The sequence below is a fragment of the Gadus morhua genome, chromosome 9 (assembly GCF_902167405.1).
Source record: "Gadus morhua chromosome 9, gadMor3.0, whole genome shotgun sequence".
Lineage (NCBI taxonomy): Eukaryota > Metazoa > Chordata > Actinopteri > Gadiformes > Gadidae > Gadus > Gadus morhua.
In genome coordinates, this window is record NC_044056.1 from 16,041,756 (window position 1) to 16,060,802 (window position 19,047).

The 19,047-nt window shown below is 45.0% G+C and overlaps 1 protein-coding gene across 1 annotated transcript in view; it reads right to left on the reverse strand.

The window, feature by feature from the left end:
* Window positions 1-2,839: 2,839 nt before the first annotated feature.
* necab2 (N-terminal EF-hand calcium binding protein 2) overlaps window positions 2,840-19,047 on the reverse strand; it is a 67,956-nt gene continuing 51,748 nt past the window's right edge. Inside the window, 5 exon segments of the mRNA XM_030366889.1 lie at window positions 2,840-6,201; window positions 6,465-6,556; window positions 7,082-7,159; window positions 9,642-9,754; window positions 18,286-18,342. Coding sequence (XP_030222749.1) covers window positions 6,173-6,201; window positions 6,465-6,556; window positions 7,082-7,159; window positions 9,642-9,754; window positions 18,286-18,342 — 369 coding nt within the window. The 3' untranslated portion in view covers window positions 2,840-6,172.

The window sequence follows — 19,047 nt, forward strand, 5'->3', positions numbered from 1 at the left end:
GATCTCCCCACCGTGTTGCGCGGATTGTCCAGGGATCCTTTCGAGTCTCTCTCCCAGGCCCCTTTGGATGCCCTGTCATTCAAGACGGCGCTCTTGTTGGCCTTGGTTTCTGCCAAGCGGGCCGGTGAGCTAACCGCTCTGTCTGTCAGCCCGAGTTGCTTGTTGCTAAACGAGGACAGCTCCTTCGCGTTGCTCAGACCTAATCCTGCGTTCCTGCGAAGAACATTAATAGTTCTTTTCGGTCGAGGGATATTGTGCTTAAGGCTTTTCACCCCCCGCCTCATTCTAGTGAGGCGGGGGCGGAGTTGCATCTCCTGTGCCCGGTTCGGGCGTTGGCTATGTACGTGAATCGCTCGGCAGCGTTCCGCTCCACACAACAGTTGTTTGTGTGTTATAGCGACGCTAGCAGGGGCCGCGCTCTCTCTAAGCAGCGGTTTTCTCGCTGGGTATGTGAGGGTGTTTGCCTAGCCTACTCTCGGCAGGGCTTGGCGCCACCGTTGGGCGTTAAAGCTCACTCCACACGGAGCGTGGCCGCTTCAACGGCTCTACTCAAGGGCGTTTCGGTGGAAGACATCTGCGCGGCTGCGTCTTGGTCTTCCCCCGGCCCCTTTGTCCGTTTTTACATGTTAGACATGTCCAGGGGCTCACTCGGCAACTCTGTGCTAGAGTCCGGGACCCCTTTTACGGCTTAAGAATATAGACATGTTCTTTAAAGCGGCGTGGTTGGATTTCCTCTCGCCGGCTGGCGAGTTGGTCTTGATTACCAGTCTCTTACTCTCCCACCTTTTTTCAAATTAAAAACAAGGCTAGGGGGTTTTCTATTGGCTCGCCAATTGTCTGGTGGTTTTGTTTACCAGTGAGGCACTCCCGCCGTTTTCTTCAAATAAGAAACGGCCGAGAGAGTCCCATTATTGAAGAGCCGAATTCCGTAGCTCCGCCCCCGGTGGTAGCGGACCTAATGGAAACCGTGTTGCTCTGGTTTTCTTTTCCTTTTCATGGGTTCCATGAAGCACGGAATAGAGCCGGAGTCTTTACAGACTCACTTTTTTCTCCCTTGATCATTGCCTGCTTGATCTAGGAGGAATTCGTTTTTATAAAGCTGTTGTGTTTTACACTTCCTTGGCTTTTTGAGTCTTAATGTGCTCTGGTGACTTAGGTCGTTTTGACTGGGGTCCAGCAGGAGTACATTGATCGGGCTCCGCTCGCAGCTTCACCTTAGCCCATAAGGCGAAGCCTAGACGGCGTAGCCTACATGAAATAGAACGATAGTTATGTTATTATAACTCTAGTTCTATGATTGTAGGCGTAGCCGTCTAGTTTCCCACCTGCTGTACCCTCCAAATGCTGAAAGAAAAGCGTGGAGGATGAGCGACGGTATACACCGCGTTATATAGACACGATACCGTGGGAAATGTGGGCGGTGCCCACGCTGATAGGTGCATAGTTTGAATTTTCAGCGCGCGCGGGCGCGCGCACGGGACAAGCCCATAAGGCGAAGCCTAGACGGCTACGCCTACAATCATAGAACTAGAGTTATAATAACATAACTATCGTTCTGCGTTGTGAAGTCATAGCCTACGTCAGCCTACTCAGACAATGTTCGAAATAAAATGAAATGATAATATGCTAAATATCATAAAAAGGGTGGATGTCAATAATTTAATGAAAAATCATATTGTATGATAAAATTATACAAAAAAAAAAAAGTATTGGTTTGTTCAGAAAACCTTCTCACTTGCAGTTACAGCCAGAGGCCGCCAGGGGGGGGGGGGGGGGGTGCTGCAGCACCCTAAGCACATCCACTTCCCGCGTCCCTGCTCCATGGCGAAGGAGAGAGTCCCTAGTGGTCAACGCTGGGTCCAGTCCTATCTGCAGGGAGATTTTTATAACTCATATTTAGGAAGATGGACAAAAGATTATGAAATGACGCAGCATAAGGTTTCCATGAGTGCATAGTGGGACTTGAGCCACATTCTAGAGATGATTACCAACAGCTGTGCCAACGACACTAAATCTTCCAAGATTATAACTTACACTACATATGAAAAAAAATCTATATTCTATGTTTGGGCTTTTCACCTTCCCCTTTAAAATCTTTTAATGTCTTGTTTTCACCAGATTTTTCTCAATCTCATTCTCATCTTTTTCTTGAGTTTACCAATCCTCCATCTTCGTCTTCTCTCAATCTTCTCACTCTCCTTCTCTTCATCAATCTTCTCGTTCTCTATCTTCCACAGTGTTTTTCCGTCAACCCCTCTTCATGGAATACAGGAGGGTCATTTGCATGATGCAACTAGCAGTATGGAAATGTTAATGGGTTAACATCACATGATACCCCTTTTGAAGTCAAAGTCGCTGCGCCACAGAGACTTCCCTATGATCTGGTCTGAGCTTATAATTTAAATTATTGCCGGACTAGCTGATAAACAAAGCTCTCTGCGGCACTGACGAGATGGTGGCCATGATCTCGTCTGAGATTATAATTTACATTACTGTTCTCATGACATTTTTAACGTTTCCAACATTACATACAAATAACCGTGTCCGTGGAGACCTTCCTCCACTGACTGGAACCCCTGTCTCTGCACCACCGAGATGCCAGTAATGTAGTATGCACTGTATATACAGTAGATAAGATAAGAAAGCCCTTTATGAATCTTGAATAAATGTGATTTATTTTATTTATCCCATTTAGATATTGCTGAGATATTGTGCAAATATGTGTGCAAAATGTAACCGTTATGAGGCAAACACAGACTGAGTCACGCCCCCCTCCCACCGCCCAATGGGGCACACCCGTACAAGACTCTTAATGAAGACTCTAAATGAAAGAACCACGTTTCTGTTTAATAATTTTATTGAGATTCATCACTCTACATCATCTAGATGTCGACATATTTTTTTAAGACCAAATATATATATATATATATTTCATTTCGCTTAAACATACATATGAATTGTAGTATTTCATTAAACATTGCCATAAAAGTGAAATGTATTTATTTTATGCCATTTTTATAATCATATACATTAGGTATTATCATTTTGTCTCCATAATAGGAATACTAGAAAACAAACAAGAAAATTAGGTAAGAAATACACAAAACTCATTAAAGAGTAGCATGGCCTAATACTACGGCAAGGTTACTAAACATTCAGTTTACATGCACTCAAAGTGAAAAATAGGAAAGTCATAGAAAGAAAGAGTGTTACGATCATGGCAACATTTCTAATGCGCTAGATTCCTACTAGCTAACATTTTGAATCCTGGTGTTAAACGTCCTCCTCAGAGAAGGTGTGTTAAGGTAGGCTGCTCTCAAGCCAAACATGGCCGGCCTATCCTACCATTCACTCAAAAAAAGATTCTCTCTATGGATTTCTTCACTTCCCTGAATCGTGTTGGCCGCCAGTTAACAACAGCAAGCCCACCCTAAGAATTGAAACGGCGATGATTAGGGTCTGCTTTTTTGATGGCACAACTCTTTCATTATATGACCCAAGCGGAAGAGTAGGAGAGCAGAGCAGGCTGTCCCAGGAACATCCAGGAATGTATTAACAGGAAACAGAGTTGGCACCATCATGACGTTCACGTACACGATGTCTCACCAGAGACCAGCCCAGCCAGCGCACGAGATAGTAGGAATAAGAAGGGTCTTTCTTCAGAGATTGTGGACTGCATTCAGCCGGGCACATTGTTACTGTAAAACTATGGCTATGGGTGCATTTTGTTGTTATTGTCACAGACGTGTTCACTTAGATCCATGCATTATGGCTTTGTATTTCTATTCATTCTTTTATAAGAGATCCCTGTGCACAAGCAAGGTTTGTCACAGTTTAGAGCGACACAGCGTGTTCCTCACTTGCAAAAGGATCAGATCTCTGTGTTTTGTAATGCAAATGCCAATAAACGTTAGTAACACAATTCAGAAATAGAGCAGCGATATCAAAACCCGATGGCATCCTTCTATGGGTCCATCTTGTTTGTTATCTGTTTCGATATAGTTTGTAATATATTAGTACATTTCAACATTCCATCCAAACACAATGCCCTGCTCAATGCATCCCTGCAGTCTAAAGAAGGGCAAGTAGAAGTTCACTATTTGTCTGGTAAGGCTGGATCCCTATCTGTGTCTTTCTGAGTAGCCGATCGTACGCGCACCGTGGCAAATGACTAGCTGTCACAGAGAGAAGGAAACAGACTGGTGAGTAAGCTGGATGGCAAATGATGCTTTTAGAAAGGGATGGAAAGCGCCATTAATACAGAGGGACTTTTATCATTGAACAATCATCTTCAACAAGATCAAACATGTTTACAAAGTAGTACTATTTATCTCAGATATCAATAAACATTTTTTTTCATACTCAGTAATCTATCTATATTCAAGCCACAATAGTCATTACTTTATACATTGTGCTTCAGAGAGTTTCTTCTGATTGTGTTCCGGTGGTGGTTCCTTCAGGTATTTGATTAGGTGGTCCAAAGTCACGTGCTATCAGAGGTGGAACTAGAAATACTTTGGATTATATTGTTGATCCTGATTTGAACCAGACTAGAACAATGGAAAGTGTTGCTTAGGCCAACATCCTCCAGCAAATGATCGCGTGTGTGTGTGTTGTAGCTAAATGATTTAGCTGGGGCAATTAAAGATTTTGTCAGTTTGAATAGTTTCTCTGTAGTTTCTCTATGACTAACCTTGGGTTAGCATAGCTGTGCACGAACATACGTCATCAGTCTTGACGATTATCACTGTTGGTCAAAGCAGTGGTGCTAAGATGGCTGATAAAGGCTGAATCGTGAAGTTCGTAAAGATGCAGTAATATTCCCTCCCCAGGTATCCCATAGGATCCCAGTGAGGCCCCCTACAGCTGTATTAATGCAACAGAATATTTCTGAATATGCCAATGGTTCGACTTTGAAGACACTTGTTAAGTTCTGCCCTGCCCACTGGAAAGTGTTTATTCCAGTGAAACTCCTTTACATTTATAACTCACCATAGGGTGCGATATTTAAGGCATTATCTTCATGTCATTCAAATGTTGCCCTCTTGAAATTCTGATTCATAATTATGAGGATGTGTAACCTAATATCCATTTTGAAACCAGCCATTGTTGGGCTAAGCCCCCACCACTTATTTTAAGAGAAAGTTGCACTGTAGCACTAAAATACATAAAACAAATCTAATAATATCAGTACACTGTTTCTCATATGTAAAGTAGTTACTAGACAACTAATATAGGCTATCTGCCAATTGTGACCATAAACAAGGCAAACAAAAGGATTCTAAACTGCTTTAGGATGCTGCTGCCGAGATGTTGTTCTCCATCTTACGGTAGCAGCAAACAGTTTGTAGCGGTTGATGTGAAACCTTCACATTAACAACAAGGCAATCCAGTCTGGTCCGCTCCTAAATGACCATGGCGTTACTGTGTACAGGAACCATACAGGCCCTAATGCTACTACGGTGCATGAAATGGAAGCTACATGAACATCCGATCCCTCGAATCCTACTGCTACATCGAGTGACGCTGTGTTGTATTATCCGTAGTGCCTCCCTGCTTCGCCACGGCAACAAGCTGTTATGCCTAGCTGAATGACATCGGTTAAAGTGCTGTAATTAATTAATAACACCTTCCGAGCCGTTGGACATCAGTTAGGGACGACGCGCTGCCTCCGTTGGGGCACACCTTTGTTGAACAACACCAGTGAAATCGAGCATCTTCTATTACAATGACGGCTACATCTAATCATCGAAATCATACAAATCAAATCTGAGCCTCTATCTTCAATACAAAAAACATGATCATTGCTACATGGAAGTCTGTGTACTATTCGGTGAGCTGATATAGTAAACCAATCCAAGGCGAGGCTGCCTTGGGTGAGATTGGAAAGTATGTAAAGTCATCTCACCTTGCCCCCTTACCCTTGTTTCAGTATCCAATGCAAGTGCTGCCATTCATTTGCCCCGTGTAAACATGTAGCATACTTACAAAGACAAGGGGGTGTAGGGCTATGTGTTTTCTGGTTGGGAAGGGGCGGGAGGGACAGGAGGCGGGCGAAGGTGGTAATGCTGGGTGGGTGGGTGGGGGGGAGGATGGGTGGGTGGCAGGAGGCGGGTCTTAAGGAGGGTAGGTCTGTCCAGGTGTGGTGGCGTGCCGTCAAACATCTCAGTCCTCATTCTCTGTTCAGACTGCACCAGGCAGCTGGGACGGACAAGACGGACGGACAGAGACGGTGTGGAAGAAGAAAGAATGAGATGTAGAACCGAAGATGGATGAAAAAAGGCAGAGGAGTAATGGAAAGTAAGAAGTATTGGAAAAAGAAAGCGATGTTAGGATTGGTTATTGAGAGCCCATTGGAATACCCTGCAATCCCTTTTTACTGACATGCCATATTGAGACCATCCCCAGTATACATCATTTCTAACTCAGAGTACAGTGATGTCACTGCCTGGGGATGCAGTTACCTGGCACAGCTACAGTGGACACGGCTTCAGGCTGGCATAGCGTGTCCACCTTCACATGCTGAAAGGTTTTGATAGGTGCCGACTGCAGGTGCCTGGGACCGCACACACACACACACACACACACACACACACACACACACACACACACACACACACACACACACACACACACACACACACACACACACACACACACACACACACACACACACACACACACAGAAAGAGAGCAAAGTACACTTCAAAGAGTGCAGGGAGAACAGGCCCCTTCCTGACTTAGACTTGGCCGTACTTTACTGTAAGGGTGAAATATTAATGGCACTGGGAAGTGAGCAATAGGGCAGAAACTCTGTAAAGGCAGCATCAGCAGTCCACCACTCAGCAGCATCACGACCACCTTGCTTCATTTGCTTTCAGATCAATAAACAGTTTTTGGTGATAGATGTGAAGGCAGAAGTGGAACCGGGTTCCTTTCGGGCATTCCATTAAAGGAATCATTTCTTTGTCTTTTCATCCACTCATCCAAACTGAACCACCATTGGAGTCGTATCTAGCGTCTGCACACTGGCAGGACATGAAGGTTCTGTGGTTTGTTTGTGGTTTGTGCGAGCTCTCACCTCTTCCACTCCTCGTCTCCATCCCAGAACTCGTAGACGACAAAGGACAAGCCATCTGGCAACCTGACTGCAGTCACACTGCAGAAGGAGGGAATAAGTAGAGCCAGTCAGAGGAGAGAGATGGAGCGGGGAGGAGAGGGGACAGAGACAGAGCGGAGGCTGGAGGGGAGATGGATGTGTCGCGAGAGCTCCGAGACAGACCCGGGTCAAAGGAGTTTGTCTGAGATAGTGAGCGAGAGGGAGAAAAAAGGGGGAGAGGGAGAGAGAAAGAGAATGTGCATGAGAGAGAGAGAGTGACATCAAAGGAATGAGTGATGACAATATCAGCTGTGGGGGTTATAGTATGAAGGGCAGACAGTTATTGTTTGCAGGGGGTGGAAGAAAATTGAGTTAACGCATGAAATCCGGGCAGGAGCTGGCAACACAGAGTGGGGAAACAGGGAGAAAGGGCTCGAATAGGGATGGATGGAGGGTCATTAGCACACAGATATGAGGAGACTTTATTGAGGATAGAATGGGGTGGGGGGGTCTAGGTAAGGAATGTATCTGAAAAAGAGTGAGATGGTGTCAGAGACAAAGGCAGTTCTTACTGAAAACGAGGACATATGAAAGGGTTAGCCAAGCTACGGCGTCGATATGAGAAAAGACAAATGGCATATTTCCGAAAGCACTTGCATCGCATCGAATGCCACCCAAAACGTGGCCTTTTGTAAACTCACATTACGGTCATATTTTCCTGACCCATAGCCCCTAAAAATGTCATGTCATAATAAGAAAACACATTGCATGGTAAACAGCTCTCTATGGTTTATGGTTTATAGTGAACATATAATAATGATTGAACTTCTATGTCAAACATACACAGCTAGGTTTACAGCTTTATGAGCCAGTAGTCAGCAGCTTGGCATCCTTAATATTGCTCATCCACTTTATAGGTATACAGTATATGTTCATAGGTATATGGTATATATGTTACACACTGTTGATTCCATGCTCACGTGTAGACGTGGCACAATGAATCTATAGAATCTCTCTCTCTCTCTCTCTCGCGCTCTCTCTCTCTATCTCACTCTCTCTCGTTGTTAAAAAAAAGAAAAGAGCCTTACTGGCTTTGAAACACCAACCTTTCCCCTGTTCTATTATTTAGAGCAGGGCTATTGTTAAGCGTAGGGCTTCTCAACCTGCTGCACGCCTTCCATAACGCCTCTTAATGCCTCAAGTCCCCAGCATATTAAAAAGGAGAATGGAGAAAACATCACTTGTAACTGATGTAATGGTCAGTGCAACCTTTCCCATGACGCAACCACTGCGTCATGGGAAAGAGAGACCTATATTATACACATATTTACATAAGGTCTAGTAGTCTTAATTTAGATAGTATAGTAGTTTACTGGGAACTTGGTTTGGAAACATATGATACAAATTGACTTTATACCTTGACCTTTCATCCAAAATAGTCACACATGTCTTTAATTGCTTGTTTGTGGGCAGGAATAACGTTCCATCCAGAAATGTTATTGATTGAGATAATGCAATAGTAAGTTCTTTGCAATTGCACATTGATTCCTAAAAGGATCGATAAGGGTTTCCCACATCCTTTGTGTGTGTAATCACACCCTAATATCCTGGTTTACTGAATGTGTTATTGCCGGGCAGAAGTTATTCAGGTTCACATATTCCTAATGGAATATACAATAACATCCAGTTATAATTGGAAAAGCATACGAGCGCGTCCTGAAGAGCATGCTGGGAGACAACCGAGAAAAGGTAATGAATGCTTGAACGCTTGCTAGCCTAGCAATGCTAATGACCAGCCTAGGAAATGGTGAGGCTAGCTTGCCTGCTAGTATCTCACTTAGGATCGGAGTAACCACCCAAGTCCACATTGAATGAAGGAGTTTCCAGGCTCAGGAGGACATGAGCTTCCTGCCTCGTCCTAGAATCACAAGCTGACTGTGATTAGCTATCTAACTGCCACTTCCAGCCCCCTGTTGGCTATTTTCGCTCTCTCTTCTTACAAATCACTGCCGTTCATCTACTGCCACTCGTCTGTCAATCTCCTGATCAGCTGCCCTCCTTGATAAGGAGCACATGTCAATCCCCGCTTCAATCAACAACATCGACTCTATCACTCAGTAGATCTTTGTCTGCACTTTCCCTTGCACAGTAGACTCAGCTAGATGCAGAGAAATAAATAGATTATATAAACAATAGGCTTAGAAGCCTATCCCATTTTATAGTCAATCCATTTATGAGTCTCACCGTCAAATGAGATATGCAGACACGATTATCACTTCAATCAATCCATCCCGTTTATGATGAGGTAGGGCCCCTTGTCTTAAGCTGGACATGGGCTTTCACTCTGAATGACTACTGATACACTTGATATACGTTCTTGTTCTGGTCATACTTGTATTAACTTCTTCCTTGTCAGGCCACTTGGGGCGCTGGTGCCTGTCTTTGAATCTTGCAAAGGATAAGCATATGGCAGATGCTAAAGAAAATCCAATGCTAATATTTGTTCGTGCACACAGCTGAGGAAGAGGAAGGAAGGACTTACTGGAAGCAGTCTCGCTGGGCCGACACATTCTTCAGGTACTGCTTAAGAGCTTCACAAAACTCCCCCAACTTCTTCTGGGAAACCACCATCTCCTGACGCACCAGCAGCAGGGACTGGGAGAGGTCAGACAAGGAGACCATGAGACGAAGGTAGAGAGAGAGATATAGATATATTCATATATTTATAGAGTGTGAGAGAGAGAGAGAGAGAGAGAGAGAGAGAGAGAGAGAGAGAGAGAGAGAGAGAGAGAGAGAGAGAGAGAGAGAGAGAGAGAGAGAGAGAATACAACACAGTTATACATTATTATTATGCAACCGCCTGCAACGTCTACCAAAACACCAACATGATACAACAAGAGAATGAATGAGAGCAAGAGAGGGTAAGATACAAATATAGTATAGTGTGCAAGTTTGTGGGATGTAATGTACAACGTATGACGTGTGATAGCCAGACAGAGACTTTGCTTTTAGGTTGTTCTGTTGTGTTTCAGGTTGGATGTTTGATGGTTTCTCCGCTTTTGTTTTTTTATTCTTACAAAAAACCAAATCCCAGGCTTATATCAGTTTCACACCTCCCTCAAGTCCAGAGGCCAAAAAAAAAAAAAAAAAAGGGTGCCGAAAAAGGCCTCTATTGATTCCTAGGCCTCTATCCTGCCAAGTGATTGGTTATCCCCTCAGGGCTGGACCTTGGCAATCTAGAGGCTGTAGTACTTGGTAATGCCAATCAATTACAACGCAAGCAGAAAGAACATGCCTTCCCGTAAATATGAAGCTCCAACCCATCACACAGGAGTGGGTTAGAGTTGATACAGCCGACAGCCGTCCACTCTGACCCAAATAGCATCTCTTTAGTGACCTTCTTTGGCAGAGGTGATGGGAAATTCAAAGCACACTTTACTCATTTTGAGAGATGCTGCTATAATACAATAGGATCTAATGGTCTCTTCCTTCACCTCCTCCTCACTCCCCTTCCAAGTTTCTTTATCTGCATGTCTTCTTTCTCCACCACAATCACCCCCACACACACACACCTCCCCCCGCTCTCTCTGTCCTTATTAACAGCACTGCTCAGCGTCTCCCGATCTTCCAGCTCGGTTGTGGAATAGGAAAGTAGGTTAACTCAGTCTGGATGGAACTCTTGGCTATCTGTTCGGCTGGTATTCTGTATCTGAAACATGGTGGGGACGTAGTCACCCAGAGTTTTGACTGTTTTAAGCTTTCTAGAAAATGAAAACATCCACATAATAGGGTTTAAAAGTATGTTGTGGTGGGGTTGATACAAAAAAAGGTGTTATAATACACATTTAAACTATTGGCAGTACACTTGCTTCAAAGCAATAATGATTGCTATGGTGCTTTCCGTTTCAGGGAATAGCAGCTGTTACCCACCAGCGACTGATGGAGCGCTTGGAGGATAAAATTGTTTGTGTGTGAGAGAGAGAGAGAGAGAGAGAGAGAGAGAGAGAGAGAGAGAGAGAGAGAGAGAGAGAGAGAGAGAGAGAGAGAGAGAGAGAGAGAGAGAGAGAGAGAGAGAGAGAGAGAGAGAGAGAGAGAGAGAGAGACTGCCCTGGTAGTGTCTATCTATAACATTTCAGCCGTTTTAACACATGATTACTTCCCCTTTACATCACAATCATCAATGGCTGCCATGTGTTCAGCAGCACTATAGCATCATACCAGTTCTGCAGTTTGACTCTCCATCTGGTCACCACTTAACTAGGCTGTCTCTGGGAGCCGGTGTGGGATGAGCGGGAATGGAAGAGAGAGGGAGAGAGAGAGAGAGGGAGAGTGATAGAGAGAGACAGAGCCAGAGAGCCTGGGAAATTGTGTGTGTGTGTGTGTGTGTGTGTGTGTGTGTGTGTGTGTGTGTGTGTGTGTGTGTGTGTGTGTGTGTGTGTGTGTTTGTGTGTGTGTGTGTGTGTGTGTGTGTGTGTGTGTGTGTGTGTGTGTGTGTGTGTGTCTGTGTGTGTGTGTGTGTGTGTGTGTGTGTGTGTGTGTGTGTGTGTGTGTGTCGGTGTGGGAGTGTGTGTGTGTGTATGTGTGTTAATGCTCACGTTAGCAAATTAAGACCAATACTGGAATATAATATGCTGGGCTGCTCTGCTTTCTTATACCTCAAAAACCACAGTACACTCACCTACACGTTGCATTATTCACACACGCACACACAACTCCCCCACTCATGACATATAAACACACACACACACACACACACACACACACACACACACACACACACACACACACACACACACACACACACACACACACACACACACACACACACACACAACACACACACACACACACACAATACATGCTTTATGACCCAGCAGCAAGTAAGTCAATTAAATATCGCTCCATTAAAGGATTTGTCTGGTGCTGGACCCCAGGTTAATGGATGACATCTGCTATGTCAGGATGTAAATCAGCCATGATTTCTGTCCAACGCACCCCCTCTGGCGCCTTCTACAAACGGGCAGTTTGCCAGCCATTGACGTCCATTCCATTCCAAACAAGTGTGTAGCAGCTCTCACAGCTGTGTTTCTATTCAGTTTAAGGGAGCCCACTCAAACTGCTCTGGCTATGTATTTTCCTCCAAAAGGTGCTCACAACCGAACGAATCCACAAGTTTGGATTCTGTGTTTAAGCGCCACTGCGATGCTCAGAGTGAAGAGAGTTGCTGTGTGTCGGGCTACACACTGAACGAGCCGTTATTAATTCAGCAATTCCCCCTAATTTCACACTGCCTGACTTTTATGAAAGAGTAGCATTTGGTGGACGCGTTGGTGCGTACAAATAAGAGTTCTCTGCAGAAGAAATTGAAATCAGACGTTCGGAGTGGGATGGATTGAGGAGGCAACAGAAATTTATTAGCCGGACCAGTCAAGAAAATAAATGTTAATGCATATAGAAATGTTCCTCTGCACTTAGAACTCAGAATTATTACTGCCTAAAACCAATCCATTATTTTCCCTCTGAATTCCAACTGGGCGGCTCTTCTCTATCGCTCTTCTCCTCGATGTCCCTGAGCATGTTTAGTGGCGTGTTAACACAGAATCAAAACTTGTGGATTTGTTTGTCTGTGGGTCTTTTTGAAGAAAACGACCTTGCCAGGGAAGATTGTATTCTCTAATTTGTGTTGGCTTAGGCAAAGATCCAGCTGTGGAAGATGCTAAACACCCGCTTGGAATAGAATGGAAGTCAATGGCCAACTGCCCAACTTCTGAACGTGTGCAGAACACTGTGAGAGGGCTAGACTCACTTGACAAAGTGTTTAAGCCTCCTGCTATGCTCTTTAGTCCAAACCAGACGACTGCTCATACGTGCTCTGACCTGTGCTCCCTGTTCACACACAGGAAGCAGATCCAGAAAGCCTTGTCGTCATGCTGCTAGACCTGAAGATAGCGCAAAAGAACATTCTGTGTTTTATCTGATTTGATGGATCATACATTTGTTGGGGGCCGTGGTTAAATGCAGTTTTAAAACAGAAAATCGACACCTCTCATCTCAGCATGCTCCTTCTGTGTAATCTTTCATCTCTTTCTCCGGAGCTCGCTTTCCACATCCTACCAAACTCGCCCAAAGAGACCCTTTCCATGAATCCTCCTACCAAAGAGACCCTCACAGACGCCTAGGGCTGGGAGGAGGAACGGCCAGGAGCCACAGTGCATCCCAACGGCAGATCACTACACGCTTTGGGACAGAGGGGTGGACTGGGGCTTTTCACAGGGATCCCCTCTCTGTCTATGGCTCTTGCTTTTTTTCTTCCTCCTTCTCTCTCACTCCGAGCGTGCTTGTTGAATGAAATATGCAAAATTCCTCACCATCAAGCACATAATGCCGTTTATGCATGCATGTGTATCCCATACAGTATGAGCCTGTGTGTGTGTTCAGTGCACTGCAGTTATCCCACTGGCTGTGAAAATGGGTCTAGATGAAACGGGGGCAGCAGGGGGGATCGCACCAGCCTGCTTGTTACCATGGGAACTAGGAAAGACGGGCTGCCCTCGCGCATTACCTGGTACAGTTACTCTCTCTTTATTTATTTATTTATTTCTCTCTCTCTTTTCCTTTCTCTCGCACTCAATCAATCTCTCTCTCTCTCTCTCTCTCTCTCTCTCTCTCTCTCTCTCTCTCTCTCTCTCTCTCTCTCTCTCTCTCTCTCTCTCTCTCTCTCTCTCGCTCTCTCTCTCTCTCTCTCTCTCTCTCTCTCTCTCTCTCTCTCTCTCTCTCTCTCTCTCTCTCTCTCTCAATCACCTAGCGTCAGGCATCAAGGCTACTTAAAGACCCCCATCATTCACAGCGAGTGCGTGCAGGTAGTGATGGACGGGCATTTTATATTTATTTTGTCAGAGCATTTGATTTTGTGATTTCGGGGTGAGAGAATTTCAAAAAAGATGACAAGAAAATGCTAAGTGCATAGAAATTGATATAGGACCTTCTTTTAGAGGTAGAATAAATTATTTAGGGGGTTCGCTCTCTCTTTCAAACAATGACGAAATATGTAGTTTGATGGCGTGGTGAAGTAGCGTGGGATCATGTGAGTTGTTTTCACCACCACCAATGTTAACTTGCTAGCTTACCATAGAAGAGTAGACTACCCATACAGCTGTAACTAGCGGTATGTGGCAAATAAAATATCGTCGGGTAGCCAGTGTTATCCATGGTCAAAACAATCGTACTCAAAATAACTTTATGAATGTGTTGAACATCGTTGTAACTCTATAACCTTACAAATTAGCTGATGGCTGGCATAAGCCACTTGTCATAGCAGCAAATCGTATTAAGTTAGATATTAAAATATAATATTGAAATATCATATACTGAATTACTGTTTGCCTTGTTTGGGGGGGTAAAGAGGAATTGAAGCCAATGACAGGAAAGCTTTTCTTGAAAATTGCGCCCTACAAGGCCAAAACCCGACAAAGCTCGGTCCAAACCCGACCAAAGCTGTACCTTAATAGGTTTTCTATGCCCGAGCCTGGTAACAGCCCTACATTTGTCCAAACAAATTCTCCACGATCAATTTCTTCAACACCTAACAGAAATGTAATCTCATAGGATAGGTTAGTCATTGCAAATGTTCAAGGTTCGTTATTAACCAGAACGGCTTGGAACAAATATATAATGTATCCATTATACTAAATAGAATTCGAAAAATAGTGAATAATCAACCTTGATGTATGCAAAGTGTCGGAGCGAAGAATATATTGAGCTATATTTGTCTAGCCTAGCATATGCAATGAATTGCAAACTGCCGTGAGTGTGGAACCTCTCTGTAGCGCCACAAACCAACGGGGAGGGCCGAGATGGGATCCCTGTACCACAGCTGTCACGTACCTATTGGTAAGAAAGACTGGACAGCACTTATTTAATAAGTCATTCACATAGACTACCAGAGAGATCCTTCAAATTCAAGTATGCCAATTGCAATGTTGTTTTACTTCAATAATGCTTTCGAAGACTCTTTTTGTTCCATAAAATATAAATGAAAGGACTGCACAAAGGCTTCAGAACGTCTCCATCACTGGGTCCTTTGGCAGTGGGTCCGTTGGGTTTCCCAAGCAGAGATAAAATGCCTCCATGCAGGTACGGTACCAAATTAAGCGATGTTGACACTTTATGCTTCAGCTGTTGGCACATGCAGTACCCCTAAAGCACAGCCAAGGTTTCCGTTGTGGCTACGCTACTGCCGTACCTCAAGCGTCTCTGTCAGGGACAATGGCGGCATATATGTCCTGCAATGCAATGTTAATTATGCAATGAACTGCACCAGAAATAGCTGCCCTGTTCGTTGCCTCCAAAGGCCTGTCCAGAAATAGCTCATGACGTCTAGACCCTGATTGTGCAATCTATTTTATTTAGATTCAACGGAATTAAGTGCAATCAAGTGCATATCTGAGGATTATTGAGATCTCAACCCTCATGATATTTTTTCATCAGTTAATAAATAATCCAAATAGATAGTTTTTAAATGTTACCCCCGAAAATAATAATTACAGTCTCCATCACCAGCGTGTCCATTATGTGATGAACATACTGTGAATTAATCACATTTGCATATTCTCTAGGGATAATATGCTAATATAGCATTACATATGCATGTTCTATATATTACGTTCCTCCCACCACGCGTGGAAAGAAATGCGGGGACAGCACAAAACAAACACCGAGTGACTTTGAGTGACTATTGATCACAACATTTAATTACCCAAAAAAGCAATATGAAACGATAATCTATTCTACGATAATCTTAAGGATTATCACTTCAAATGCCATGCCGTCGGCTCCATTGACCAGAGAGTGGCGGCCGCGCTGAGACCGCCAACGCTAATCCTGTCAGGATAAGTTATGGGAATGCTGCCGTCACTGAGGCACAATGCCGGGCTTCCCCTGAATCCCCCTCTGCCTCTGAACATCCGACCCCTCCTCCGTTCCCGTCTATCTGTGGTTCCCATCGCCCCCCTCCCTTCTCTGAGCGTTTCATTACGGGCAGGGAGCCCTCACACCTCCAGGCCTCCAGCGGACCCTGAGCAGCCGTCCCCAGCCCGGCGCCGTCCCGGCTCCCCTCCTGCCTCTTCTGTCTTCCGCTGGCTCTGCTTTGATTTGCTCCTCCATTATTTACAGTGGGGAGCCAACAATGGCATTTTGACATGCTTATTTGAAATGCGCTCTGTCAAGCCCACCAGCTACTGTAGATAACAAGATGTGCCACACATGCAAGGGTTCTGTTGTTTGTGTTGTACACTGCACTGTTCTCCAGCTGTACTCTGGGGTTCTATCCGTTCTTATATCCTGGAGAACCAACAGATCCTCACTTCTCTTTATCTGTCAGCTGATCTCTCAACATTCATCCATGTCTCCCTCTGTTGCCTGGTAACAGGCGCTGGCATGGCCGGGTATTGGCATGCCTCGGTTCCGTTCCAATGTGCCATTATGGCTGTGGACGACACTCTGGACTTCGGACTTGTTATGTGTGTCTGTGCTATGCTCTATTAACAGTGTAATGAGAAAAAACAGAACTCATAGTGTGTGAGTCACTCTGCTGTGTGTGTGTGTGTGTGTGTGTGTGTGTGTGTGTGTGTGTGTGTGTGTGTGTGTGTGTGTGTGTGTGTGTGCGTGTGTGTGTGTGCGCGCGTGTGTGTGTGTGTGTTTGTGTGTGTGTTTGGTTGTGTGTGTGTGTGTGTGTGTGTGTGTGTGTATGTGTGCGTGACGCGCGTGTGTGTTCACAGAGGAACTGCTGTCAGTGCCTATCAAAGCGTTGCAGCATGTGGAGGTGATCACACTATGTCCACTGGAGCTGTGCCTTGGAAATACTACCATATTTGTGTGTGTGTGTGTGTGTGTGTGTGTGTGTGTGTGTGTGTGTGTGTGTGTGTGTGTGTGTGTGTGTGTGTGTGTGTGTGTGTGTGTGCGTGTGTGCGTGCGCGCGCGCGTGTGTGTGTGTGTGTGTGTGTGTGTATGTGTGTGTGTATGTGTGCGTGTGGATTTCTAGGAGAGACGTGGTCTGCATGGAGCGAGGGCCGCTGACTGCAGCTGCTCTGACATAGGGGCTGAATCAGATGGGGTGGGGGGGTGGGCATTAATTACGTTTTGATCCCTTCCTTCAAGGGAGATGAAGTGGGAAAGGTTAGGGATAGGGTCTGGGGTAGAGGGATTGGGGAGAGCAAGGTTAATAGGACTGCCACCTGTTTGAGGGAAATCAAGATTGCAACCATGGAATGAAGAGAGCGCGACAGAGGACGGGTCGTACGAGAGGGTTCAATCACACGGCCTCACCTCCGAGGTGGAGGGGTTAAGGGGGCTCATAGAATTGACAATTTCATTTCTCAATTAATAACAGGATTTTTTTTCCCCCTGGGCTTCGACAGATGCAATCTCCTGTTTTTTGCTCAGAGGATGTGCATTTGTGACCTCTGCTCAGTTCCACAATGCAGCCACAAGGTCGTAGTTCTTGTGCAAAAAGCCCAACATTAACACAATGCTGATATGCTGTTCTCGTCGTAGCGTCGTTAATTCTGTTCTCTCCCACTTGATTACAGCATGCAGTAAAGTGTATCAAGGGCTATGGCCCATATCTATATAATTAAGTTAATATTTTTTGGTGTTGTTTTGCCTCCAGGGTGTTTATGCCTTTGCACGCCCCCACAACTCTGCTTTCTCCACGATTTTAACGTCCTGAACTGAGAAAACGAGCTCATCTGCACTATAGCTGTATAGCTATAGTGTCTAGTGTATAGCTGCTCCCATTCCACATCCCTTCCTTTGCACCTACAAACCCTCCCGCCTGTTTCATGTGAGTCGATTTTTAAAAAATACAAAAATAAAAGAGCAGAGCTGGTGTGTTTGCTTATTCGTTTGAATTAGCAGAGACAGCGTGAGCCTCCGTCATGGCTCCATCTACTGCGTCCCTTTGAATAAGGGCTGATTTTAGAAGAAGGCATTCAGCATTGAGACACTGGTGGTGTCGTCCCCAACACAGTGACCTGGTCCACCTTTCTGTTTGATGAGTTAGAAGAAAGATGTTCTTCTTCTTCCTTCTTTATGTGTTATTTCGGAGCAGCTATTAGCAGCAGGGTTTCCCAGAGCAGAGGCCGCTGCTGCTGAGGAACAAATGCTTCTGATTGAGTTGGTGTACTCACTGCGCTGGCGGTGCCGTCCGTGTCTGTAAGCCGCTGGTGCAGATCAAACCAGACCGTCTGCGACACCGAGAAGAAGCACACGACAGAACACAACCACAGCTGCATGTCAGGAGAGCAGAACACAAACCAGCCGTAAGCAGAAAGGGAAACCGGAAGCCAGATTCACTCAATTGCTATAACAACGTGCAAGAAACAAGAAACTGCTTGACAGCTAGACCGCAGACACAGAGGAGACCGCAGACACAGAGGAGGCTTTGCTCGTCTCGTCCAAAACAGTGGGTGGAAGATGTAGGAGAATTACGTATTTTGCGTTCTTTGGACTGTATCACAAACCAGCCAGCCTACTGTATGTAGATGACAAGACATGGGTCGGCTCAGCTCAGTAGGAAAAGCTGGTTGACTTGTAAGCAGAAGGATGCTAGTTCAATACCTGGCTCCTCCTAGCTGAGTGTCCAGGTGTCCCTGAGCAAGACGCCTCACCCTAACTGCTCCTGACGAGCTGGTTGTCGTCTTGGATGGTTTACTCCGCCGTCGCTGTGTGTGTGTGTGTGTGTGTGTGTGTGTGTGTGTGTGTGTGTGTGTGTGTGTGTGTGTGTGTGTGTGTGTGTGTGTGTGTGTGTGTGTGTGTGTGTGTGTGTGTGTACGTAAGTCGCTTTGGTTGAAAGCGTGTGCTTAATGCCGTAAATTTAAAATGTAAAGTAAACTTGCAATGCATTGAAATGAATTATACTCGGCTGTTGGTGTCACGGTCTGTTTTCTAGT